We start from the raw sequence: 26,645 nt of genomic DNA on the forward strand, positions 1-26,645 counted from the left end.
GTACATTTTCCTTGTTGAGACATCACTTTTGGCCACTACTATACAGTATGTGTCATATATATGTATATTTGAATATGCCAAATATACATGTGTCAAACCATTACAGGGCTGTTGTTCTATCTGTATCAGACTTATGTTTGGAGTACCTTGTTTCCAGCAGTTAGTCAAAGGCCGGGAGCACTGGCCCCATCTCTGACCAACCTTACTACCAATTAAATACAGCTTAAATTGGAATTACACACTATACACACACATATCCCCTGCTTTTATCTCATGTTTTGACTGTGTGTTCATCACAGGGCCACAGGTGGAGATGTGTTTGATTGGATCTTAGACCAGGGGAACTACACAGAAAGAGATGCCTCCAATGTGATCCGTCAGGTCTTAGAAGCAGTGGCGTACCTTCACTCCCTCAACATCGTCCACAGGAACTTAAAGGTTGGTATGCAGTCATAATATGATCATTTGTATTTCTGGAAAGTCCAAATAATGGAGAGCAAAACCATATGCACCATGGGCCGGTTTAATATCTGAGCATGTGACTCAAAGGATGTAACTCTGTTTTAAATCGTGCTAATGTGCATGTGTGTGCTGAGGATGTTTCTATTTGTGGAGCATTAAATGATAAGCATCAGTTAGATTAATCAAATGCCAAGTCCGCTTTGACTCATAATAACACTGTACAACTGTAATATTGCAGGTGCTCCCTGTGGGTGTCATTAATGTTCAAAACAAATATGAAAGGCATAAACAGCATTGCCAGCTCCTGTGGTTCTAATGCTTCATCCTAAAGTCATTAAGGTTATGATGCTGTTTGTCATGAGACAACATGTGTGTATAGTGCCCTCTAGTGCACGGCAGCGACACGCTGTGCAGGATATTAGCATCAGACTTGCTCTATGTGTATATATGCATCTCATTTGCTCTTGTCAGTAATGCATAATTCTATGTTGCTTCCTGGGTGTTTTTAGATTTAGCTTTGATGCATTTCCTTTTAGGGTTTGTGCTTGAAATATCACAGACTGAGATTCATATAGGTCAGCTGTGAGTTTTCAGATTTATCTTTTAAAGACAGAACTCATCGTTCACATTGAGAGCAGGTGAAGGGTGTGTCCTGTCTGGTCTCTACTGGCCAGAAGAAAGTCGAATATCAATATCATTTGGGACACAGCAATCTTTTATTCAGTCATACTTGGGCTTAATGCCATGTCTTTCCTTCTATCAGTACTTATATATTAAAGTATTGATTTTTTGCCCTCTGCCTTTTCTGTAATTTCAGCTGGAGAACTTGATGTACTATAGAGAGAGTAATCACAACAAAGTCGTGTTGCGGGATTTCTACCTGTCCAGGTTTGAGAATGGCTCAATCACTGAACCCTGTGGGACACCTGAATACCTTGGTATTTATTCATCACCACGATCTTTATTTTAATTTACGTTTAGTATGCGAAGCACTGGTAATAATCTTCACATTTGTTCGACATATTTCCTGTCAGCTCCTGAAGTGGTGGCGCGTCATCGCTATGGAAGACCAGTCGATTGTTGGGCGGTGGGGGTCATTATGTACATACTGTAAGTTGATGTTAAGATTCAATTGGTTTGTCAGGGATACTTTATTTTCTTTTTGTGTTTGGTTTTTTAAAAGAACGTTTTTTGTATGACTCCCTGGCCAAAAATTATGTCCGCACACTTTTATAAAATATATATATAAAACACAGTATTAATGTGGTTTAATAAATACGAATATATCTGCCCTTATATTTTAGGAAGGGGGCCCTTTTTGAAATTTTGAAATTGAAACCCCTGATTTAAAACACTTAACAGTAATTTTACAGCACTTTTATACCTAAATTTTATACCTAAAGGGAAATGTAGTACAAAACAGCAGAACATAATACAAATTGTACAAATAATCTCATTTGTAGGTTGTCTGGAAACCCTCCCTTCTATGATGAAACTGAGGAGGAGAACACCGACATGCACAACCGGATCATCTTCTGCCGCATTGTCGGTGGAGAATTTGAATTTGATTCACCGTACTGGGATGACATTTCCCCTGCTGGTACTAAGATCAGGAACTGAGAAGCTCCTGATCCAAACTAGTAATATTTAAAATGTTTATTTTATTTTATTTTGATGCTTTACCCCTCAGTCTCTTTCTTCCATGTCATGAAGCAAAAGAGCTGGTCTGCAGACTTATGGATGTTGATCAAATGCTGAGAATTACTGCACACGATGCACTTTCACATGCATGGTAAGTCTACACACAAATAGTTGATTTTCTTTCAGGGACAACACCTTTACTTTTTTTACTTTTTTTTTTATTTGCTAGGATCGCTGGAAATGGGGCTTCGGAAAAGAATCTGAAGGAAGGAGTCTGTGCTCAATTTGAGAAAAACTTCGCAAAGGCAAAGTGGAGGGTAAGAGGAATTGCATTACTCACTTTTCTAGCAAACATCACAATAAATAATAATTTAATGGATAAGGACAGTATCTGTAAAGATGATAGTGGCAAATTAAGCTGTTGTTTTAAAAAAAGGTTCTGATGGTTATTTTATTAATGTTTGCTTTTTCCTTGCATGTGATACCCAGGAGTTGAAGGTACTGTTGATATTTGCGGGGCAGCCTAGAGGCAGAGATTCTTTTCTCTGTATAACAATCTTTGACTTGGGCACTCATATTTCCTCTCGCATCATATCTAGTGTACGATAATCTCATGGCCTGGCCTGATAGCTACGATCATTCAGGAAATATGTAGTTTAAGTCGGATTGTTGGAAAGACTCTCGCTGTTCTTAAGCCTCCCTGTATCTGCACACCAGTAACTAACAAATTTATCACTGCCCAGCTGGTCCCATGTGCATTCAGTCATATGCCGTCTGGCTTTTACTCACACAGTGTCCTTAAGATTCCAGTTTGAATTCCAGTTAGCCCTTCATTCACTCAGACAAATCTCCAGATTGACTATTCATCGTATTGTATGTGTATGAAAAGTTGTCCCTGTGTTTGTGTGTGCTAGAAAGGACCAAAGTGGTTCTTATGAAAAGAGAGAAAGAGAGTTGTTTGTCCTTTGACAAAGTGGTTTGTCCTCAGATGACTTACTGTAGCCCTGATTCATTTATTCACATCATGCTTTTTGCCAATGACACATACATATCAACTTGGGGATCATCCTGTATGTGTGCTAGGGATGGGGACGAGCAGCAGAGCATTTGAAAGATGGCAATTATCGAGAATGAGAATATTTGCGGTACTTTACTTTTTTATATATAAATAGCAATGGTTGAAAACAGATAAATGACTAAATAAATGTCAAATAAAACACACAAAAAAACATCTTAAATTCTACAAGTAAATTTTAGGCATCAGAAGTTGAAAATTTTGCTAAATATTACATTTATATATTACATTTATTATTAAATTAATAGCGGGGTTTAAAGATTAAGTTTAAGTGAGCTTTAGATGATGGCAAAGCTGAAAATGAGCATTATAGGCAATATCCAATATCAACTGATAACAATAAATATCGACAAATAATCAATAAGGCTCCGTAATATTCTGTGCATCCCTACTTAAAACATTTCACTCTGATCAACAGCCAGTGACAACTAATTTCATTGTTTGGTTCAGACATAATTTATCTTGCAGTTCTTGCGTAACTTCGCAGTTCTTGCATTCTCACATTCGAAAAAAAGCTAAAACCAAACATATCAGAACGGGGATTTGAAAAGTTGAACTATTACACTAACTTTTAAAAAATTTGTTGTTTCGACATTCTGAAAAAAGCGATATAATGTGACGCCTCGCTCTGACAATAAAATTACTAAAACGCCCTTCTGGAATGTGTATGTCTCATTAAAGCGATAGAGGGGAAACTGCTACCACCGATTGCCACACTTTTAACTATGCATTTCACCTCCATAGCAAAGAAGACCTTACATTACTTGATAATCTACCGGGTACTAAGTGTTGCGTGCTTTTCATTTCACTTTCAGAAAGCGATTCGTGTTACCACATTCATGCAGCGCCTCCGAGCCTCCGAAGCTGGATCGTCTGATGGTGCGGTAGAAGCCAAGGGCGAAGGGGTCGGAGCAGATGGATTAGATGGTAAGGGGACACAAAAAGACTCAGGTGGCGTTTCTACTGTGAGCATGTCCCATGAGGTGTCCGTCGAAAGCAGACCCGTGAAGAATCCAGAGGAAGACGAGGCAGTACACAAAAAAGTAGAAGAGAAGGAAGCAGAGACCCTTGCCCAATCAAACAGCTCTTTAAAAGTACAAGCAGAGGAGCCAAACAAGATAGAGACTAACAAAGGCACTTCTGAAAGGGAGGACAAATCACCAACACAAGCGAGCCAAAAAGCAGCACCCATCCAGCCAATCAAGACCTCAGACAGCCAAGGGAACCACATCTCCACAGACCCAGAGGCCACAACTGTTGGGAATGTTGAGAAGAAATCACATCTCCCTGATACTCCAAATCGACGCAAGATGGCTGCAAATCTCTCGATGGATCATAGCTCATGTCCGGATGCCAAAACCGTTACCTTGTCGGTGGAAAAGGAAACACCCCTCCAATCAGAAGACAAGAAAGACACGGCCCATGATATGGCCGCAAGCAGTTGGTGTCAAACACAGCTCCCAGAAGCAGTTGCAGAGAGGCCAGCAGAAGTTGGGGCCACTTGCGAGGTCAACCCCAATAGCAGAGAGTTGAAGAAAGGACGACCGGACAAGGGGAACCAATCGGCGAAAAACATCCAGTGTACGTATGCGGGATTGGGATCTTCGAGTCTCGGCCATGATAAAACGGTATTTGAGCAGGAGCTGCAGGAGATGGTCCATGGTGCATCAGGGTACGGGGGCCCATACTGTCCAACCTACTCTGTCGGACAGTACAGTGGTCTAGAACCAGGAAGTGGAACCAGCGCGGACTGGCAAATGGATTGTGTAATCGAACAAATTGAGAAGCAAATGGCCGCCGTGCTGGAGAAGATCGAGGGGGATATGCCTTCTTTGCTGGAACAGATCAGCGATCATCCTGAGACCCTTCCGAGAGCAAAAAGCGCCAGCTCTTCCCCATCACCCAGACCTCGCTCGTACCATCATTCGACCCCGCCACCCCTTCCCACCACACCTCGCCCAGCAATGCCTTCTCTACCACACCTGACCATCCCGCCTCCCTCGTACCCGCCACCTTCCCCACCCAGTCACGTCCAGGGTCACAGCCATCCGACTGGTGACGAGGGTAACAGCGATGGCCAGAAGTCTACAAAGCGGTCTGGCCAATCACCAAGGGGAAGTGTGTCAGGAAAAGGCTTGTAAATATGCTAAGAGGATGTGAAGGCTCAAGAATGAAGTAGGTGCACCATGGAACAATAAAATCTTTGGGATATGGATTTTATGGATCCATGAGTACAGCATACCTTTTGGGTCTGTACATTGATTTTTGGGGCTTAAACGCCAAGAGCCTTGTTATTGATTGTATGTGACGGATAAGGAGCTTTTTTAATGTGTAAAGACGAGAGTAACTAAGCATTTTGTATTATTAGAGGAAACTGGTTGTCCCAATTGTAAATGGTTCTGCTCTACACTACCAGATCATAGCAAGCTGTAATATGTTTCCTAAATAACAATTTCACAATTGTAATGTAGAATCTGTGGAGAGTTTGGATACAAAAGTTTATATAACTTGAAAAAAAAAACACCTTTAATGAAACTTGTTCCCTTAAAACAAGTTGGCATCCTGCTCTGTTTTGGAGAACCGCTGTGCATTTGGTTTTCACCAGGTTCTGACTTTGGAGGGTGTTATGATTTTTGTCTCTTCATCCATCTTGGATTTTTGCTCTGAGATAGTGAAGTTGAAGCAGTGCATTTGTGTCCTCTCATCAATCATTTACCTTCTGTAATATTTCCAATAAGACTAGTTCATTTATCATTCTTATCGTATATTCTCACATTGTACAGTAGTTTCTATAAGTCTCTGCCAAACATGACAGTCTTTCATTGATTGAGAATGATATTGATAATACTCAGAATGTGATAATTGATGATAACTTTGAGACTACTTTACAGCTATATTCTTTTTCCTGGCCCCCTTTGTTTCTGTTGTATATGTCCATATACACGTTTGTTTAATTCTCATTCTCTCACTCTCTTTTCTCAATTTATGATGCATACTAGTATATCTTTACATTGTATAATACTTTTGCTAATATATCTTAAAGTAAGCTCTAATGTCTATATGTAAAGTCATTGCAAATGTTTGTGAATTGTAATTGTGGCTTCCACCTCCTGAAATATTATAAAATTTTTGGTGATGTGAATATTCTTCCAAGTTATTTTTTGCACTCTCAACACAAATATTTCAATAAAACTCAGATCAAACCAACTTGTTTTATAGGCTTTTCTTTTGGCATGACATCTTGGATTGGTAAAAAAAAAAAAAGAAAGAAAAGAAAAAAGACATAACTAGTCTCGTATTAAATATTACAATTCCATAATGACTTTGCATCAAGTATGCTAAAGTTGCTTAAAATAAATTGTGAAAGGGTAATTGCCATTTATCAAGTTTGTTAACCTAAGTATAGATGTTCAGCAAGGATATTCCAGCGGTATAAACTGTATTTTAAAAGTATTTTATATGCAATTTAACTTTATTTCCAGACTCTGGGTCCATTAGAGAAGAAGAAACCACAATAGTCAGTAAAAAATACAATACAAAACAGACTTTTATACCAATATTTTCTCATAGGTGACTGGTATTGCACCACACTATTGTTAGGGACAACAGCATAATAGCATTCTGTGAATCATCCAGCTGACAAATAAATTTAGGCTAAACATCAAATTTTAGCCAGAAACTCATTAAAGGGGTCCACTTTTTTTTTTTTGAAAATAGGCTCATTTTACCACTTGAGTTTTACCGTTTTCGAATCCATTCAGACGATTTTCTGATATTTAGAAGAATATCAGTAACCAGACAGTTTCTGGTTTCATTGACTGTCATTTTTTCACCATTGTTTAGCAGATTTTCAAAATGTTACATTATTTACCTTTGTGTTTCGCATAATCTGTGTCTGTGATTTGTTTGCATAATATTGTTTGTATTGTTAATGCCCTGCAATCTGAGCCTCCTCAACACCCAGAAAACCATTGAAAATGACAAATTGGCTGTTGACATAAATTTTTTTGACATGCAATGTGGCGTGACATGCTACAGTCCACCTTAAACTGTTTTTGTACACATTTGCATTGCATTATAATGCAAGTAGCTTGTATGAGCTAATTTCTTGAAAAGCATTAGAATTTGTTGCAAAACATTTCATGCACGACCGTTTCAAACGATAGCGAGAAGGAAAGGAACGATATACAATTTTTTAAACATTTTGTTTTAAATGAATTTTAACCTAAAATCTTGATGTTGGTAATAAAAGTATCATGTTCAACACAAAAGCAACTTGTCGCACATTTCAACGTTTAAAAACTACTATTCCCATAGTACATTTCGCTACCCAAGCTTTGGGCGGGTCTATTTTGTAACTCCATGGGGGGATATCAATGGTGAAATTATGATTTCGACAAACTATATAGAAGTTTTTTTATTATTACCGAATTACGTTTCTTATAAAATATTACTCGAAACGTTTGACATTGGGCCATCTATGCAATGCATGTATCTGGGAGTCTAATATGAACACGAGTTTGTGCTATTTCCCTGTATCTTGAATAATAGCACAATCTCAACTCAAACTCTGCACATGTTGGTCGTTCTACTACGCTCATGAACTGAAGAATACTTGCCGAACTGTTAACGGTACTGGGAATAGCCGGTCAGGCAACCGTCCAGCCTCCCCTCACACTGGAAAGTCACGGAGCTCCCGCCACTTCCAGGGATAAAGTTACCGAAACGGTTTTATTTGACCATTTTGTTGTTTATCTTTTGTCCTCGAGGTATTTCTGTCTTCAGTACCGTGGAGAGGCCAAGTAATATCGGATGTGGTGAGTTCTGCATACTTATGTGCCTAGCTAATGCTAACTTGCTAACGTGTCCACAAGAACACAGTTACAGCTAGCCAAAGCCAAGTTTTAACGCTGAAGTTCAGCTAGCCAGGCGCAACAATTTGCCTGTAAAATCTTAACTGGCCACTTTAGGAACAGCCAGTTAACTGCATGCGCGAGACAATGCGCTCCATGCGCGCATCACGAGCCGGGGATGAAAGAATCCAACTCATCCTTGCGGAAAAGTTGGCTAGCGTTAGTTCTCCCGTCATATGGTTTAGGTTATTTTTCAGAATTCCTTTATGCTCTGCAAGAAGGTTGTGCTAAGCTAACAAGCTTCGTTTTTGCAGGCTAACGTTATCGCAAAACGTCCTCGCATCGTTTCCAAGAAAGCTAGCCTGGATAGATAGCGAGATAATCTTGACTGCCCATAAATCTGCACAACTGCTTAGATTACATTTTTTAAAACTATCTCAAGATTCGCATTAGGAAAAATAGACCAAATACTGAATCCAACTTGTAAGTTAGGGATGTGGGGTACCCGGTCATTGCTTTGCTTTTCTGGTTAGATCACCGACCATTAAACCTCAAGCCGTTTATGTAACCCTGTGCATTGTTAGCATCGATTTGCTACACTGTAAACTGCAGCTTCTTTAAATCCCACGTAGCCCTCTTTAGTAATTACGCATATTAAAGAGGGCAACTATCGTTTTGAGATGATGTTTTGCAGCGAGCTAACTGGCTCAAGCAACGTGTGAGGTTTTGACTATAAGTGCAGGTGCGTGAGCGGCACAATGATGCGATGCGTTGGGGGTTGTTTACGTTATTTGTACCTGCTGTAAAGGTAACTCACACAGGGGACATTTGCTGCTTTTATGCACCATAGGCGAGAATAAGCGGCCCACTTGGGCCTTTGTTATAAGTATCATCCCATCCCCCAACGCTTATTCCTCTCATTTACAAGAAAGCCCATGCCTAACCCCTCATTTTAGCAGTCATTGCTTTGAAAAGACATTTTCTATGGGTTTGTTGGTTTAGGAAAGGCAAACTGATCCATGCAGGGCAATGAGGGGATGTTCTTCAGAGGTTACGAAAGCATCATCATTACCTTTAGGTGCATATAAACTTTGGATAAGTGTAGACATTCGTATTATTGTCTGGTCGTATATAATTGCATTATTTTATCCCCATCTGCATGGGTGAAATATTGTACCCACATGGTTTACAGCAATTATGTCTGCTCCTTAGTAAAATATTTGTGACCTACTTAACCGTGTCAGCTGTCAACTAGCAGGTTGTAAGTTGAAATGTGAATAAGTGCAGCACCTGCATTAGTGTTTTGGTACTTGATGTCTATTAAAACATCTCATATATCTCGCATGTTTCAACTCCATTAGCCATTTTAAAATAATCTACAGATTAGAATGATCATTTATAGCAAAAAAGGTTTCGTATGGTTCAATGTACTGTAATTACCAGAATGCTGTTTGTCTGACCTGACGGTGCTTTCCATGACTAGTAATACATATTCATTGTTATCATCAAATGTACATTTAGTTTTGGCTATTATATATATTTACATTTCTGTAGCCTAAGTGCCAGTGAGAGACATTTTCAAAAGTCACTTTTATGAGCATAAACCATCCACAACAAGGTTATAATTGTACTGTTTGCATATAGCATTTGATGGATAAATGAGCAGGGACATTAAATGTCTTCGAAAATGCATGTTATTTTGCAGCACATTACGACTCAGATAATACGTTGTCATATTTTTCCTCAAAACATTGCTTTTACATTCAACATCGCTTGTATCTCCCATGTAAATCGTTTAGGATATAAAACCCATTTAAAAGAATAGTTCACCCAAAAAAGAAAATTGTCATTTTTTTCACACTTCATGTCATTCAAAAATTGTTGGGCTTTCTTCTGAGCACGTGAGTAACCAACATGCTCAGATCGTTGTTGTTTTCGTTATTTGTTTGTGAGTTAGATGATAGCAACAACAAAACGTAATCAGAGTCTGATGTAATATAGACACAATTTAATATCTGGTTATTGCCGTGGTTCTCACCTATGGCTTTAATATTTTGCAAATAATGTCATGGATTTTATGTTATAAGAAATAAAACCATTTTTAACAATGTCAACATGCATTATTTCTGGGGATATCTGAATGTTTTGAAGTATTTGACTGGCTGTAGCCACATTATAATAAACATCCAGTTTAATATAATATCTAACAGACCTACATTACTCTGCATTGTGAAGAGCCAGTGTCAAGGTCCAGCACGCTTCTGGATGGGAAAAGCTACAACCAACAGAACATAAAAAAACTGAATCAAAAAGTTAAACAAACATCTTTAAGATGTTTTCTTTACATGTGAAATAAAGAAAACAATTACAAACTGAAACAGGAAGTGTTTCTGGACCAGTGTTGTTTACATCTTGCAAAATGGTCTATAATGACACCTATGGCATTTTCTCTCATGGTAGTTGACAATATAAAATGCTTAATTGGTAAGGGTCAATTTGTGGTGGCTTGTTTCACTTTTGTGGCCACCTATCTAAATAGTTTTATAATTCCAAATTAAACAGATGAACTGCCAATCTTATGCAAATAGAGAAAACAGGTTGGGTTATCAACAACTGTGTATTTAGAATATGTATTAAATCTCTTTTTATTTATTATTATAAATCTAAATACAGACAATGGGCCACGAGGCAGATATTAAGTATGGAGATGGTTGTTGTAACAATACATTCTGGGATAGAATAAACCCCATGTTTGAAAGCAACCTTTAAATGTCACCCTGCAATATAGTGCATATGTTACACTATCTACAATGCATGGCAGAGAGTGGCATGTGACACTCGGCCAGGGGTTTTCAAACCTGTCCTGGGGCAGCACTGCACATTTTATGTCTCCATGTCTAACACCTGATTCCAATCATCAGGTCATTAATAAATTGGGGCTGCAACACATGAATGGGTGTCAGATAGGGGATACATACATAATGTGCAGTGCTGGGGCTGCTCCAGGACAGGTTTGAAAACCTGGGCACTGGGCTATTAGAGGTGTCACAACACACTGTGACATGCTTCGCAACATTGTCAGTGGCACATGACGCAATCCATCGGCATTTAACACGGTTTAGTTGCACATGCCACGCCAGTGACAACTGGATGTGCTACTAAGCACGGCGGCATGCCCCAATGTCTTCTGTGCCCAAAATGCCATGCCACTTAATGTTAATACCACTTCTCAGGGGGAAAAAAACACATTTTTAAAAATAGGAACAACATGAATGGGGAATAAATTGACAATTTTTGGGTGGCTATCCTTCTGCAGCATCGGGCTCAGGGCTTTATCCACAGGATCTTGACAGTCAGGATAACGTGGTTCAGTTAAAGCGAATCTGAAAATCAATTACAGAACCTTAAATCCCGGCATAAACCTTGTACTTACTTGAAGTGGGCGGGTTTTTCCGTAAAGTCATATCATAGGCAGGGCAGCCAATGGGCGACTGCAGAGGATTGCAGCACTCTTGGCGAGCCCACCTTTTCCTGTTCCTCTTTATCCGAGCAGCTCCGCCCCTGTGCCACAGCTGCCATTTTGGTTTTGTTCCGTTCTCTGAAACAAACCCAGAAACGAGTTATACAGGCAGGCAGCAGACTGGACGACACAGTGACTCGACAGGATAGTGAAGGGGGCTTTCACACATCATCTCGCCCAGCGCTGTTCCTGTCCTTTTTTCCTCGAATCTACATCATCACACAAATCCGCACCATCTAAATTAGTTTCACACGAGGAGCGGTTTGCTGACACTGAGAGTGGACTGAGAAGGATTATTGGTAAGAGGCAAATATGCTAACTCGGTGCAAGCAGCTGTCTGCTTGAATAGAGCTTTGTAGAGAGTGATTCCTCGCTTATGCTCGTATAATTAAGCGCTTTTTGATCGGCATAAATCAGATCGTTGTGTTTGTGCAGGTGCGGCGTTCTTTCATTCACTGGTTATCATGCGAACTTGTGACTGGTGAGTTAGGCCTCAAGCTCAGGAAACTGCCTGCACCAACTATTACAAAGCATGTACGTTAACGTTAGCAGGCTAGCAAGCTAGGTGTATAAAACATCCTGTCGTGTTGCCTGCTGACTTAAGTTATCACCCGGTTAAAAGAATCACATCTGATTAGTGTTTGTTTAATTTAACTTTTGATGTCTTGACATAACGTTACTGCAGATGATTTTTTTTCTGTCTCGTCGAAGCGGAAGTGAATAACGTTAGCAAAGTAACGTACAAAGCAGGTGAAACCGATGGTCTTGACGTGATAATCGAGATTGTAGACATTGTATTCTCTACTTAACGTTATGTCACGCTCGGATTTATTCATGTTTCGGTTTTGCTTTGGTCATCCCAAACCTCAATCTGTCTGTACTGTAATTTTGGTGCGAAAGATTACTTGTGAATTTGTGGGCTTTCTTCTGGTTTTATTAAAGGGACAGTTCTCCCAAAATATATTTAACGTTAGTCGTTTTCTTACCATCACGTTGTTCTAAACCTGTATGACTGACTTTCTTCCGGGTGGGAAAATTGTCAGGTAGAATGACAGCCTGAGTCATTACTATGGAAAAATGAAAGTGAATAAGTGCTATTATTATTATTTTGCCTTATAACTCAGTGTTTCACCGAATTCATACAAGTTTAAAACAACTTGAGGGTGAGTAAATGATGATAGTATTTAACAATTTTGGTGAACTATCCCGGTTAAATTGAAGTAACGTTATTTTCAGTTGACAACGGCACGATTGAATGCGGTATTTCCGCTCGAGCGCAGCTCGCGAGTTTGTCGTCTTTCTAGAATAAACGGTGTGATTCGAGGGCCGTTGAACTCTATGCATCTAATTAAATAAGCCTCAATACAGTTTCTTTTCTTTCCCAGTGAATCATATATCTTAAAGCAAAACACGGTATTTTGGATGGATGACCAACCGTAATACCATGAGTGTTTGTGCTTACACGGAGCCGGTGTTCTTGACATTCACTGCAGCTTTGTTTTAATGAATCAGCGGTTTTGTTAAGGCAGTGGGTGAGCCAGTAAATACACGAGCCATTCACCATAAACAACGCTTCTGTCCGCGAGGTATTTATAGACGAAGAGCTTAATCTTACTGCAGAAATCTGGCTCTTCTTGTGGTGTGGATAGACCACTTGATTTTTAAGTAAATCCTCACATAAGTGATCTGAATGTAGTTTGGAGCCTATGTTCTTTTCATAGAACAAGATCATTTAAATCCATTTATTCGCAAAACATTATTAGTCTTGTTATAATACCTCCGCCTTGGGTTTATAGACCAGATTGTCCTTTCCCCCTTTTGATTGACAATGACTTCACTGCATTGCTGGTACCATCGTTTTAATACTTTTAAAGGAACTGTCCAGTGCTGAAATGACAATTTATCTGCGGCATATTTCAACATTCTCCTGAATGCACACATTACATACACAGATGATAATTTCGCTGTTTTCTTCTAGAAGTCTCAATGTTGTGCTCTTAACCATCTTGGCTATATACTCTGCCTGATCTGAAAACATGTTTCTTCATTAATGAATAAAAGTATAATCAGTAGAGCATTTTCTTTTTCCCCAGGTGTTTGCGCATTAATGTATTCAAACCATCTGGATGTTGCTATTATTGCTCATTTGCGCTACTGCTTTCTAGTTGTTTGTGGGAGTAACACAAGAGCTTTTGGCAAGAGCTATTAGCCTGAAGAGGCTTTTAAGCCTCTACTAAGATATGAATTCATTCATTTGTTTAATTTGGGAAACTGATGTTATTCCACCCAAAATTAAGTGACCTGTAAAATAATTTTCTGTCTACTGTAGTTGTTTAATGTAATCCTAATATTTAGGCACTTCAAGCTCATTATATTTGCTTGTAAAACTCAGAGATTGAGTTTTCTTTCTTTTTTTAGATGTCCAGCTCGCCGCTGTCCAAGAAGCGTCGCGTGTCAGGATCAGAGACGAAGACGGGATCCAACTGCTCCTCCTCTAACTCTGTCAGAACTGAACTGTCTCACACACCAGCTAACGTAGGTTCAAGTCAGGCTTTTTTTAAGCCATCTTGTTTGGATGTAACTTGAACATCTAGATGATCTAAATTTATGTTGATTGAGTGAATTGATATAAAATATTCAGATGTGCATTTTTTTTTTTGGGTCAAAATCTTCATTCTTTCTTTACTGCGCCTGGATGTTGAAAGGCAGCCAGTTTAATAAGTCATGTGCTTGACTGTCTATTTATAGTCCGTTAACTGTGGTTTTCGGTCTCTGCAGGGCATGGCTAAGAATGGAAATGATGCTGAGATCGACGAGGGTCTGTACTCCAGACAGCTGTGAGTTTGGCCTTCATTTCAGTTTGATGTATCCTTGTAACGTTCTTTTTAAGCAAATTAACTGACTTGATCATGTGAGTAGTGGCTAAATTTAGGATGTGTCTCTCAGGTACGTACTGGGCCATGATGCTATGAAGCGAATGCAGAGCTCCAATGTTCTGATCTCAGGCATGCGAGGTTTGGGTGTAGAGATTGCCAAGAATGTCATTCTGGGCGGAGTCAAGAGTGTCACCCTGCACGACCAGGGCATGGCCGAATGGAAGGACCTTTCATCACAGGTCAGTGGATGGGGATGACACATGAGAAATGTAAATGTCAATGCAACACAGCCTTTTCTTGTAAGCATTGAAAGGGAGCTAAAAAATAACAAACTTAAACAACTAAATCTGCATTTTATAGCACAAACAACAATTGAATTAGTTTGTGGTCAGTATAAAAAAGAAATTAATGCTTGTATTCAGCAAGGATGCATTCAACTTGTGAAAAGTTATAGGAAAGACATTGTTACAAAAGATATCTACTTCAAATAAATGTTGTTTTTTTATTCATGTTCTGTTAATCAAGGAATCCTGAGAAATGTATCTCAAAAATGTTAAGCAGCACATCTTTTCAACATTGATGGTTACAAATGTTTCTTGAAGCAAATCGACATATTAGAATGTTTTCTGAAGGATCATGTGACTTGGAAGACTGGAGCAAAGATGCATAAAATTCAGCTTTGCAATCATAGGAATAAAAATCTGTGTTGATGTAAAACAATTAAAAATTTCAAATTGGTGTAAAATGTCACATATTACTGTTTTACTATATTTTCTGATAAAATAAATGCAGCCTTGGTGCGCATGAGATTTAAAAAAAAAATTGAATATGAATGTACATTAACATAAGACAGAATGAGTATGTATGAGTGTTCAGTGAAGTAAACATATGAATACATTTGAAGCATAGCAGTGTAATATTAGTGGTAGTAATAATAGGTGTTTGTTACATGTCTGTCTTAGTTTTACCTGCGCGAGGAGGATCTTGGGAAGAATCGTGCAGATGTCAGTCAGTCTCGACTGGCAGAACTGAACAGCTATGTGCCTGTAACTTCCTTCACTGGTACCCTCACCAACGAATACCTGACCCAGTTTCAGGTACCGCCATTATTCTCCACTGGACTACACCCATCAGCTGAACACATGAACAAAATCCTACTTTTCCCACATACTCGTGGAACTTTGCATTGGTTAAAGATTTGATGTTTGTGTTTGACCAGGTTGTTGTACTCACCAACTCCAGCCTCGAGGAGCAGGCACGCTTTGGGGACTTCTGCCACAATAATGGCATCAAGTTTATCGTGGCAGACACACGTGGGCTGTTTGGGTAAGCTGTTTGGGTATTTGTTGAGCTATTCATGTTTTTTGGATCATAATCTAATTTATGTTCTGTGTTTGATTAGGCAACTATTCTGTGATTTTGGAGAGGAAATGTTAGTGTTTGACACCAATGGGGAGCAGCCATTGAGCGCTATGATTTCAATGATCACAAAGGTAAGAGCCTGTGTCATGGTAGCATTAGACCTTGTTTATTGTTTTAACAAAGTTTCACAATGTCATTAGTTAAATTTCTTGCTGTCTGAATTTGTTTGCTTTTTTTGTGTGTAAAAAGGATGGCGCTGGTGTGGTTACATGTCTGGATGAAGCACGGCATGGATTTGAGAGTGGAGACTACGTTACTTTCACAGAAGTGCAGGGCATGACAGAGCTCAATGGTTGTGAACCAGTAGAGATCAAGACACTGGGTAAGTTATCAGGGGTTTTCTTCCCGTAACAGACCCACCCAGATACTGTCAGCCCAGGAACCTCCAGAATACAAAATGGTGAAAAAAATGTAGTGGTACTCAACCTTTTGAACTTCAAGCCCTTCCAATTATTGGATTCCAAGAGTTTTATAATACTGACCACCAGTTACACAGACAAGGCTTAAACCTAGTCCCAGACTAAAATGCATGTTTGAGCTGTCTTAACTAAAAGGAGCTTGGTCTGACATATCTTAAAATGTCAGTGCCATTGTTTTGTTTCAAGATGCACACCAGTAATTTCTTTTTTTTAAGGCATGTATATAAAAGCTACTTAAATGCCTCAATTGATCTTAAAGGAATAGTTCACTTAAAAAAATAAAAAAACTTTTGCTGATAATTTACTCACCCCCATGTCATCCAAGATGTCCATGTTTTTCTTTCTTCAGTTGAAAAGAAATTATATATAGTCCATATAATGGACTTCAATGGGAACCAAACAGTTCAAGGTCCAAATGAGAGTTTCAGTGCACCTTCAAAGGGCTTTAAACGTCACCAGATGATGAATAAGGGCCTTACCTAGCGAAACGATCGGGCATTTAAAAAACAAGCAAAGTTTAAGTTTATAAACTGAAATGCTCGCATTGATCTGTTCTGTGATGCGCGTTCGTGACTCTCCTGTTCAAACTCGTTCATCAAAATGAACAAATCTTTTTTCGAGTCATGACTCGAAGGGTCCTAGACAAGACTCTTATTCATCGTCTGGTGTCAGGTATAATTATATGACCGCTTACTTACTTTTTTTTTTGTGGTGCCGTGGTGGGCAAGTGATAAAACCGGTTACCGGCTTAAGCCTTGTCTGTGAGGTTAGTGTTCTGAATTGCTAGAAAAATGTGTATTCGTTATAAAACTGCACATAGCATTTTACGATTTTATTAATGTTCATGACAGATCTTGAAATTACATGTAAATGTAGGCTCCCTCATATATCCAAGTTTTACCAGACCGTGGGAACCCTGGTTTTTCATGGTGTGAAATAAGATATATTTTTAGTTTTATTAGCTTGAGGCGAAACAATTCTTTAAATTTGTTGAATAAGACTATATTAAATAGTCATTCTGAGGTCCCAATGGAAGTTTAGCATTACTACAATATAATACTTAGAGCAAAAGTTGGAAAGCTAGATAATATATATTGTAGATGTAAAACAGGTTATTCAGTTATTTTGCTAAGTGACATTCAATAGTTGTTTATTTTGCTCTGCAAAGAGCTTGTTGACAAACTGAAGTACTCAAACTGTGTTGCCTCTATCATCTTCTTTACTGTCTGTCAAAACCGTATGCGTCTTCATCCTGGCAAACTTAAAACCGTTCAGTTGTCTAGAGATGTCTGGTTGTTTGACAGGTTTTACTGCTGTTTATGTTGGCCTGCTTTTTAAAATGTAACTGGATCAGCATTGGACAACATGTCAATCACTTAAACGACTGATGATATCAGTCAACTACCTCTGTCCTAAAGGAACAGGATCTGATGAATAACAGAAATAATATCCTGGAATCTAAGGCCAAAACATTTTATCTGTTAAAGTTTGCTGTTAACCGTACACCATTTGAAGGGCAGTGAGCTGTTTTTTGTGACTGATGTCCTCTGTCATCAGGTCCTTACACCTTCAGCATCTGCGACACAAGCTCATTCTCGGACTATGTGAGAGGTGGTATTGTCACACAAGTGAAGATGCCCAAGAAAATTGCCTTTGTAAGTGGATGTCCCTGCTGCAACTAACCTTCTAGAACTCGTGTAAAATGAATATTCTACTAGATTTCATATGTGCACTTCTTTATTTTCCCAGAAATCCCTGTCCTCCTCCATGGCTGAACCAGAGTTCATACTGACTGATTTTGCCAAATTTGATCGTCCAGGCCATCTGCACGTGGGCTTTCAGGCACTGCATGCGTTTGAGAAGAAGCACAGTCATCTTCCGAAGCCCTGGAGTCAGGTGATGACTTTTTTTTGTTGTCAGATTTCTGACTGCGTATGGATCAATCCCAATTCAACCTTATTCTGACCAAGAACTGCCTAAAATGTTCTCAACCAATACAATGTGTTGAGTTGTGGGCCTCAGACTCTGTTACTCGGCAGTGATGTCTTTCTCTCTCTGCACTGCCGCAGTCGGATTCAGACGAGCTTGTGACTCTTGCTGAAGAGGTGAACGCTGCACAGACCGGATCTGCCAAGCAGGAGCAGCTGGACCAAGCGCTCATCAAAAAACTGTCCTATGTGGCTGCTGGAGACCTGGCACCCGTCAATGCCTTTATTGGTGGGCTTGCTGCCCAGGAGGTTATGAAGGTAATAGTCTCCCATTATTGTCTTTGAGCTTCAAATCAATGAAATGTATTAGGAACGTGTTGCGTTAGCCTCATCTCTCATGATCTGTTAAATGTTTCCCTTTTTTTTGTCTGCTCAGGCCTGCACAGGGAAGTTTATGCCCATTATGCAGTGGCTGTATTTTGATGCTCTGGAGTGCTTACCTGAGGCTGAGGAAACTGTTCTCACCGAGGAAGAGTGTGCACCTGTGAGTGCCCCTTGTCAATCACCTTCATTTTGCAAGATATTTCCATGTCTTCAGTATTTGTTTGAGATTAGTGAAGACGGTCAAATTTTGCCGTTCCCTCTGAAGATTGTGGGTTTCATACAAAGCATAATTTATTCATTCATCTGTTTTCTACAGAGGAACTGCCGGTATGATAGCCAGATTGCTGTCTTTGGGTCCAAGCTTCAGGAGCTGTTAGCCAAACAGCGATATTTTCTGGTGAGGAGCTGAAACTGGCCTTGTATCAAAATGGGAGACAATTACACTACTTATTTTTAAACTAAATTTACAAGAAATTTTAGTTTATTGAAGTTTCAAATAAAATAGAAATAGAAAAATATGATGGCTAATTTTAGTTAAAATTACTAACTGTAAGTAAAATTAAAAAATTTCAAACGGTTTAGAAATATGAATAAAAAAAGTACATAGTAATTACACAAAAGTACATAGAAATTACAAAAAAAATGAAGCTAAAAAGAAATCTGAAAGTATAAAAACACAAGCTAATTCAAAATATAAAAAATTCTAATGGTTTAAGTTATACTAAAAAAAAACACTGCTTCACTCTCTAAAGTGTTAATTTTTGTGACTTATTTCCTGTGTTCAGGTTGGTGCTGGAGCCATTGGCTGTGAGCTGCTGAAAAACTTTGCCATGATGGGCTTGGCCAGCGGTGATGGCGAGGTCATAGTCACTGACATGGACACCATAGAGAAGTCCAATCTCAATCGACAGTTCCTCTTCAGGCCCTGGGATGTCACGGTGAGATTGACCTGAGACATTATTAGACTGGAGGAGAGAGTTTTGGGGAGAGAACTTGATATTTGCAAAAGCCAGGTGCACACTGTATGATTTTGGCCACGATTTGGCTTTCTGAGGCAAATTTTGTGAATACTAAAACATTCCTCTGATCCTAAGCCAAAAGTCTTTGATCGCTAGTTCAGCCAATTACTAACCATTGCCAGAAATTTGTTGGAGGTCAAATTTTCCCACAGTGTCAGAAGTTTAGAGGCACAGTCCTGCAGTGTGATGACAACTGTCAAATCAAAATTCTCACAATTAGTGAGAACAAGAAACCACCTCTTGCTCCACACACACGCACATCTTTGATTTTATTTTTTTTCCAGATGTCCTTTCAAGAAAACCCATGATGAAAATTAACCCTAGAGATTGTTTTTGTTTGCTAGCTGCCATTTCTATCCCACATCCAGATTACAGTCCTTGATGTGAAACGCTTTTTGCTTGCGTCCAATGTTTCTTCACTGCCGTGCAGTCTTGACATTAATAACTGAGATCTCACAGCGTGACGTGGCTTACTGCAAGGGTCATGTTGGTACATTCTGACAAGCAACAGCTGTAAAGGACTATTCTAAAGTAAACACTGCGCACCTGGCTAATGGTTGTTGATGACTTTGATCCTTTTTTGAGCAGAAGATGAAGAGCGAGACTGCCGCTGCAGCCGTGAAGCAGATGAACCCGAAAGTCCGCATTACAGGCCATCAGAACCGTGTAGGGCCGGACACAGAGAAGGTTTATGATGATGACTTCTTTGAAAGCCTTGATGGAGTGGCAAATGCTCTTGACAATGTAGATGCCCGTAAGTTAGAGTTTTAGAAAGTAAAGTGACTGGTCATGCTCTCAAGCTGCTTGTGAAATTGACTTGGCATGCTTTGATTTGCCAGGTATGTATATGGACCGGAGATGTGTGTACTACCGTAAGCCATTGCTGGAGTCTGGTACTCTTGGGACCAAAGGGAATGTGCAGGTGGTCATTCCCTTCCTGACAGAGTCATACAGCTCCAGCCAGGATCCTCCAGAGAAGTCCATTCCTATATGCACGCTCAAAAACTTCCCTAATGCAATCGAACACACCCTCCAGGTAACGAGTAATATTATGTTGAACTTCTGTTGTCTTCTTGAGCCTTAAGTACTTTCATTGACTTGAAGTGACTTTTTACGCTTTGTCCATCCTCTCACTCTCTTAGTGGGCTCGTGATGAGTTCGAGGGACTTTTCAAGCAGCCTGCTGAAAATGCCTTGCAGTATCTGACGTAAGTTCCCATCACCCTGAACAAACCTGTAAGTTTGCCACTCATGGTGCTGTCAGTTATTTAAAAATGTAATGTTTATCCCTCCCCAGAGACCCAAAGTTTATGGAGCGCACCCTAAAGCTCCCTGGAGCTCAGCCGTTGGAGGTCCTAGAGGCAGTATACAAGAGCCTGGTGACAGACAAACCACGCAACTTTGACGACTGCGTGGCTTGGGCTCGCAACCACTGGCAGTGTCAATATAACAACAACATCCGTCAGCTCCTGCACAACTTCCCCCCAGAACAGGTGAGACCTGACTGTTCTCATTTTATTGGATGTCAGTGGAGTGATTGAGGCATAAAGTCAAAATTGTCTAGATAATACAACTGTCCTGAGATCTTGGAAAAAGTCTAATGGAAATTATTATTATTTTTTTTATGGTTGGGATGTGGACAAGTGTAGGTGTTTCGTATCAAGCTTAGATTTGTTTTCTATTTTGATTTGTGAAACAGAGTTCGTGACGAGACATTTTATCTGAAATGTGACGAACAGATCCGTGAAACGGATTTAAAAAAAAGAGTGGGGCAGGGAATTTAATTAGAGGAAGATCTGAATGCTAGCTTGCAGTCAATTATAAGAAAGGGGTGGGAATTTAGCAGACTAAAGGATTGGAGAAGTCTAGTACATTACCCAGATGGTGAGGTATAACATTGACAGAGTTCTAACATTACAAGGTAAAAAAAAAAAAGACTTGTGCATAGACGAATCTTTGATAACAGTGGTCCCTTTAACCTTTTGTGGGCCAATGCCTTCTGCCCATTATCTAGGTCTCTTATTATATTTACACTACCATTCAAACGTTTGAGGTCAGTAGAATTCTTAAAAATAAAGAAAGAAAATGATACTTTCATTCAGCAAGGATAAGTTGATTCAACAATAAGCGTAATAAATTGATTTATGAAAGTTTAATCATAGCATTGTTGATTTTCACTGCTTTGGCCTTTGGCGATGTTGAGGTGTCTTTAAAGTTCTGACATACCCTGTTGCTCAAAGATAGAGATTTGTTAAATCCTTTTTCTTTCCTGAAACTTTTGAAAGGCCTTTTTTTACTAGTGATTTTACCTATATTTTTGATTAAATTTGATAAGTATTAATTTAATTTACCAATTAAAAACATTTATAGAAAATATAATCATATGTATGCCTTAGTTTTAGAAGATATCCTGTTTTGAAGAATATGTTGAGTCCTTTCTTTTTGAAATCTTGCTTTTTTGGATGTTAAGTGTGGTGTGTCTTATGATACAGGTATGCTCTCTGTCCAGCTCTGTAAATGTGCAAAAAGTGCAAAAGACATTCGTTTAAAACATTAATTTAAAATAATTCACATTTCGATTTTTCCATCTCATATTTCTATTTCAATCTTTGTTCATTAAAAATACAAAACAGATTTGATTCGACTGGATAGTTGAAAATATCAATAATTAGTTTGCAAAGAGCAAACATCCATGTAAATAGAAATATTGAGTGTTAAATAAATGCTTAGAAATTTGGCATTGGAACATTAATGGTGTAGATCATTACTAACAGCAGAAAATCAGTTAAACAAGAAGCATTCATATTCATTTTTCCAGTGGAAAACAAAAACAAGAAAAAACATTGTCATGTTAAATACTGTCTAAATGCTAGATGCAAGTTATTTTCACTGAAAGTTTGAAAGTTGGGCTACAGAAAACTGACATACTGACACTGAAGTAAATAATCATTGCAATAGAAATGATACACTGTTGATTCTATATGCATTGGTTTAAATTGGCAGGTTACACTGTCTACATCGGATGCGAAAGACATGATGCATCGCATCAAAAGCACATAAACCTTTATAATCAGTGAAAAAAACACTGGATGTTTTCTAAACTGGATGTGCTCCAATTCGCAGACAGATCAAACGCATCGATCGATTCGCCTGCTTGCCCTGCTGAAAACTCATTTGAAGTGTCTGCTTTATGACCAAGGACGTGCTGGTGCAGATGTGTGCCTGTTATGATGTTGCAGACCATTTTCTTTTGCAAATAGTAACAAGTTTTATCTCTTAAATCTTTAGCATTTACACTCTTTAAACAATCGCCGCCCAAGATCACTTCAACCCATCCCTTGTAGATATTGCTTCCAGCTCCGCGATGTTCTCCAAACTTCCCTGTTGAGAAATGCTAGTTTATAATAAAGTCTATTACATGCATTTAAGAAGTAGGCTACTTTCAATAAGTGGGGTACATTTCCATGAATTTACAACTTTGTTGAACATTGTAATATCTTCCACTATCTTTGTCCAGCTCACCAGCTCTGGTGCACCATTCTGGTCGGGTCCAAAAAGATGTCCTCATGCATTAGAATTCAGCACTGACAATGTGAGTATTCACTGTGTGAAGGCTCAAATAAAACTGACTCCTTTTGAAATTTCACAATTTCATGGTGAAAATGAGTGATCGTGATATTATTGTTATTGGCAGGATCTTCACATGGACTACATTATGGCAGCGGCTAACTTGTATGCCATTTCATATGGTCTGCCAATGTCAACTGACCGCCCGGCTTTGACCAAGCTGCTGCAGGAAATTAAAGTGCCTGAGTTCACACCCAAGTCAGGAGTCAAGATCCACGTGTCTGATCAGGAACTGCAGAGTGCCAATGCATCAGTCGGTAAGAGAAGAGGTGATTGAGAACATTTAGGTAGACGTAGATTCAAAACAGTTGAACGATAGTGAAACGACACTATTATTGATTCAACTCGGCCTCTTTTCAGATGACTCAAGACTTGAAGAACTGAAGACACTGTTGCCTGCTTCAGAAGCGACTTCTCAGTTCAAGCTCTGTCCGATTGAATTTGAAAAGGTACCGCTTATAACTCGACCCCAATTTCCCTGCCACTAGAACTTCTTAACTTCAGTTAAAATGCTAATTATTTTCTCTTACTCAGGATGATGACACAAACTTCCATATGGACTTCATTGTAGCTGCTTCTAATCTGAGAGCAGAGAACTATGATATTCCTCCTGCAGATAGACACAAGGTGAGAGGGCAACTGAAATGGTTTTTCAACTGTCTTGGGCGTTAAGTCCCATCATTGCAGATCCTCACCTTTCATTTTATTGTTTCAGAGCAAGCTCATTGCTGGGAAAATCATTCCAGCCATTGCCACGACGACAGCTGCCGTGGTGGGTCTGGTGTGTCTGGAGCTGCTGAAGATCGTTCAGAAACACACGAAGCTTGAGTCCTACAAGAACGGCTTCATGAACCTTGCTCTACCTTTCTTTGCCTTCTCTGAGCCCATAGCTGCCCCCAAGCACAAGGTACGTGGCAATGTTCTCCATTACATGCGAATGATGTTGGCATCCCTTTAAATGACTACGGTGTTCTCACACTCTCGCCGCCTTTCACAGTACTACGAGATTGATTGGACGCTTTGGGACCGTTTCGAAGTGAAAGGCATTCAGTCCAATGGAGAAGAAATGACACTCCGACAGTTCTTGGACTATTTCAAGGTAATGTTTGATGTTGGTTGCATTTGAGTACTCGACAGATAAATCAACCGATTTATTTATCCATGACCATGAATGACATGTTTTTAAGATGAACAGTTTTGAAGTGTTCAGAACCGTTCGGTATAACTTGAAGAAATTATGACAGAATTATATTTTTATTGTGTTGTAAAAAATGTATAATTATATTATGATTCTGAGAAATACAAGGAATATCATACAATCAAGACATTTTATAATTATATAAGGATAATCATACAATCCAGACAATTTTTTTTATTCATGTTTAATTTACACTGTAAAGTATACAAGTAATTATTTTTTTTTTTACCTTACAAACTAAATGCTAGTTATTGTAAATTATTTATTTTCATTTCAATACTCAAAGCTGCAGTCTGCCATTTTTCCTCTTTGTCGCCATCTCTGTTTGAAATCTGCAATTGCAGTCATTTGCGGTATTATTAACTTTACAAGAGTTATACTTCAACACCCTCGGATGAACAGAGGGGATGAACACAATGTTTGTGGCTGTCGGTCACTGCGCCGGTGTCAACACTGGCATTCAGAAAAACAGATTATTCTTTTTGAAATAACATAAGAATTTTAAGAATTTTCACCAGAAAAGGTCATCTAAACTAGTAAGAAACATCGACTTTTGTTCTGATTCTGACATTGCAGTAAATCGTGCTGAATATATCTTACAATCACTTATAAGTTATCATATCACTCAAAACCTTGCAATTTATACTTTGTTCTTAAATTGTTAATGTTAACAACGTCAGCATTGCGTGACTACATAATGTCTTTCCGATATTATCCTTGTTTCCATATGGGTCTGGTTGCGGTCTTGTTTTTTCTATAGCAGCTTGGAAGTCCGAGCAAATTCTTTTGCATTTTACATGGGGTGAATCTGTTGTCACTGGTGATTGTCGTTTGAACCTTTCTGGGTCCGCCATTAAATTGATAAGTTTAATTATATGAAGTGCTGTGAGAAAAGGCTATAAATCTCTACCTCCAACATCCTCACACACATCATCACTTATACTAGCCGAGACTCCTTTATGTGTACAGATATTTCCTGTGTATCGAATCTCCCGTGGATATCCACCAGTACCACTGGAATTAAAAACATTATTACAAGCTAATCCCTTTGAATCGAGATAAAGCAAACGGGTAGTTTTGAACACTGGCAGATTATGTATTTTGAATAATTTTTAACCCAAAAAAAGCTACGGACTGCAATTTTAAAACATTAAATTAAGAAAGTTATGAATTCATTTCGTTAGATGCCATTTGATTGTTTACATTAATTCTCGAGCAAATGTGTGGAATGCATTTCCTTCCCCATTAAAAGTATGACATGCATATTGTGATTTAAATATGGAATGACATTTCACAAAAAATATTGTGAAATTGGGCCATATCGCCTAGCATTATTTGTGCCCGTCCCTAGTTGAAGCAGGCAAGGTAGGGTATTTTTAATCTTGTGTACTCGTGGTTCACGCTCTCTGTTCCTCCCTCAGAATGAACACAAACTGGAGATCACTATGCTCTCTCAGGGAGTTTCCATGCTCTACTCTTTCTTCATGCCTGCGGCCAAGCTTAAAGAGAGACTGGAACTGCCGTGAGTTTGTTTTTCCTATTTTTTTTTAGATATACTGAATTATCATATGGGCTGAAGTGAGGCATGTAGAATTGCAGAAAATAATGTTTTGCCTCCGTTTTGCTCTTCATAGGATGACTGAGATTGTGACCAAGGTGTCCAAGAAGAAACTGGGGAAGCATGTTAAAGCACTAGTCTTTGAGCTCTGCTGCAATGATGACACAGACGAGGATGTCGAGGTCCCGTACGTCAGATACACCATCCGCTGAGAGGGCTGTTGGGGTAGGGAAGGGGACATGTCAGAGGAGGGAGAGGGCGGCCCACTGGGGATGGGGAGCATCAGTATGCTTGGAGAGCCCAGAGAAATCAATCTTTTTTTTTTTTAATCAGTTACTGAATATTGAGTATTATATCTCAACACCCCTCTTTCTCTATTCGTTGAGCTTTCTAGGGTGTGATTCTTTCAGGCTGGTTATCATTTGGAATATGGGGAGCATGTGAATCTTTGGCTGTAACTTATTTGAACTGGTTGTTGTAACACGGCTTCAGTGAATGAATTAACCTGTACACCGATTGTCACTCCCTCCCTCTGAATAATCTTTCACACTGATCTCTGTTCCTGTCCTCATGATACATTTGTGGGCCATCTTGCTTTGTATTCTGGAGTAAAATATTGACTAATGCCAAAAAAAATGAGTACTTAGGAAAAATATCAGTTATG

The 26,645-nt window shown here is 39.0% G+C and overlaps 2 protein-coding genes across 9 annotated transcripts in view; both read left to right on the forward strand.

Annotated features, from left to right (window-relative positions):
- camkvl (CaM kinase-like vesicle-associated, like) overlaps positions 1-6,385 on the forward strand; it is a 42,876-nt gene extending 36,491 nt beyond the window's left edge. For all 6 annotated transcript variants that reach the window (XM_089124330.1, XM_039651511.2, XM_089124328.1 and 3 more), the window contains 7 exons: positions 300-438; positions 1,280-1,400; positions 1,497-1,572; positions 1,926-2,062; positions 2,176-2,254; positions 2,333-2,420; positions 3,994-6,385. In XM_089124330.1, the coding sequence (XP_088980456.1) occupies positions 300-438; positions 1,280-1,400; positions 1,497-1,572; positions 1,926-2,062; positions 2,176-2,254; positions 2,333-2,420; positions 3,994-5,319 (1,966 nt within the window). In that variant the 3' untranslated portion in view covers positions 5,320-6,385. The remainder of the gene's footprint in view (positions 1-299; positions 439-1,279; positions 1,401-1,496; positions 1,573-1,925; positions 2,063-2,175; positions 2,255-2,332; positions 2,421-3,993) is intronic.
- A 1,396-nt stretch (positions 6,386-7,781) lies between these two features.
- Positions 7,782-26,342, forward strand: uba1 (ubiquitin-like modifier activating enzyme 1). Of its 3 annotated transcripts, none has more exons than XM_039651507.2 (26): positions 7,782-7,995; positions 13,970-14,086; positions 14,330-14,388; positions 14,498-14,666; positions 15,390-15,524; positions 15,647-15,753; positions 15,830-15,920; positions 16,039-16,171; positions 17,826-17,923; positions 18,018-18,164; positions 18,338-18,514; positions 18,633-18,740; positions 18,897-18,977; positions 19,366-19,518; positions 20,188-20,353; positions 20,439-20,635; positions 20,742-20,806; positions 20,896-21,091; positions 23,116-23,190; positions 23,293-23,494; positions 23,586-23,674; positions 23,760-23,852; positions 23,941-24,132; positions 24,223-24,324; positions 25,845-25,945; positions 26,058-26,342. In XM_039651507.2, exons 2-26 carry the CDS (start codon positions 13,970-13,972, stop codon positions 26,191-26,193), a joined length of 3,189 nt encoding a protein of 1,062 aa, XP_039507441.2. In that variant the 5' UTR covers positions 7,782-7,995; the 3' UTR covers positions 26,194-26,342. The 3 variants fall into 3 exon arrangements, with proteins under 3 accessions (XP_039507441.2, XP_039507440.2, XP_039507442.2); XM_039651506.2 differs by lacking the exon at positions 7,782-7,995 and adding an exon at positions 11,633-11,850; XM_039651508.2 differs by lacking the exon at positions 7,782-7,995 and adding an exon at positions 11,633-11,850 and having other exon boundaries at positions 23,293-23,482.
- The last annotated feature ends 303 nt before the right edge of the window (positions 26,343-26,645 follow it).

The sequence above is a fragment of the Pimephales promelas genome, chromosome 20, assembly GCF_988280905.1.
Source record: "Pimephales promelas chromosome 20, fPimPro1.hap1.1, whole genome shotgun sequence".
Lineage (NCBI taxonomy): Eukaryota > Metazoa > Chordata > Actinopteri > Cypriniformes > Leuciscidae > Pimephales > Pimephales promelas.

What these genes read in the sequence shown, in the direction of transcription:
- uba1 (XM_039651507.2), top strand. Translation starts at nt 13,970, where the DNA reads ATGTCCAGCTCGCCGCTGTCCAAGAAGCGTCGCGTGTCAGGATCAGAG. An exon ending in ACAACTTCCCCCCAGAACAG is followed by an intron (nt 21,092 to 23,115) that starts GTGAGACCTGAC and finishes ATCTTTGTCCAG; the next exon opens with CTCACCAGCTCTGGTGCACC. An exon ending in ATCAGTCGGTAAGAGAAGAG is followed by an intron (nt 23,495 to 23,585) that starts GTGATTGAGAAC and finishes GCCTCTTTTCAG; the next exon opens with ATGACTCAAGACTTGAAGAA.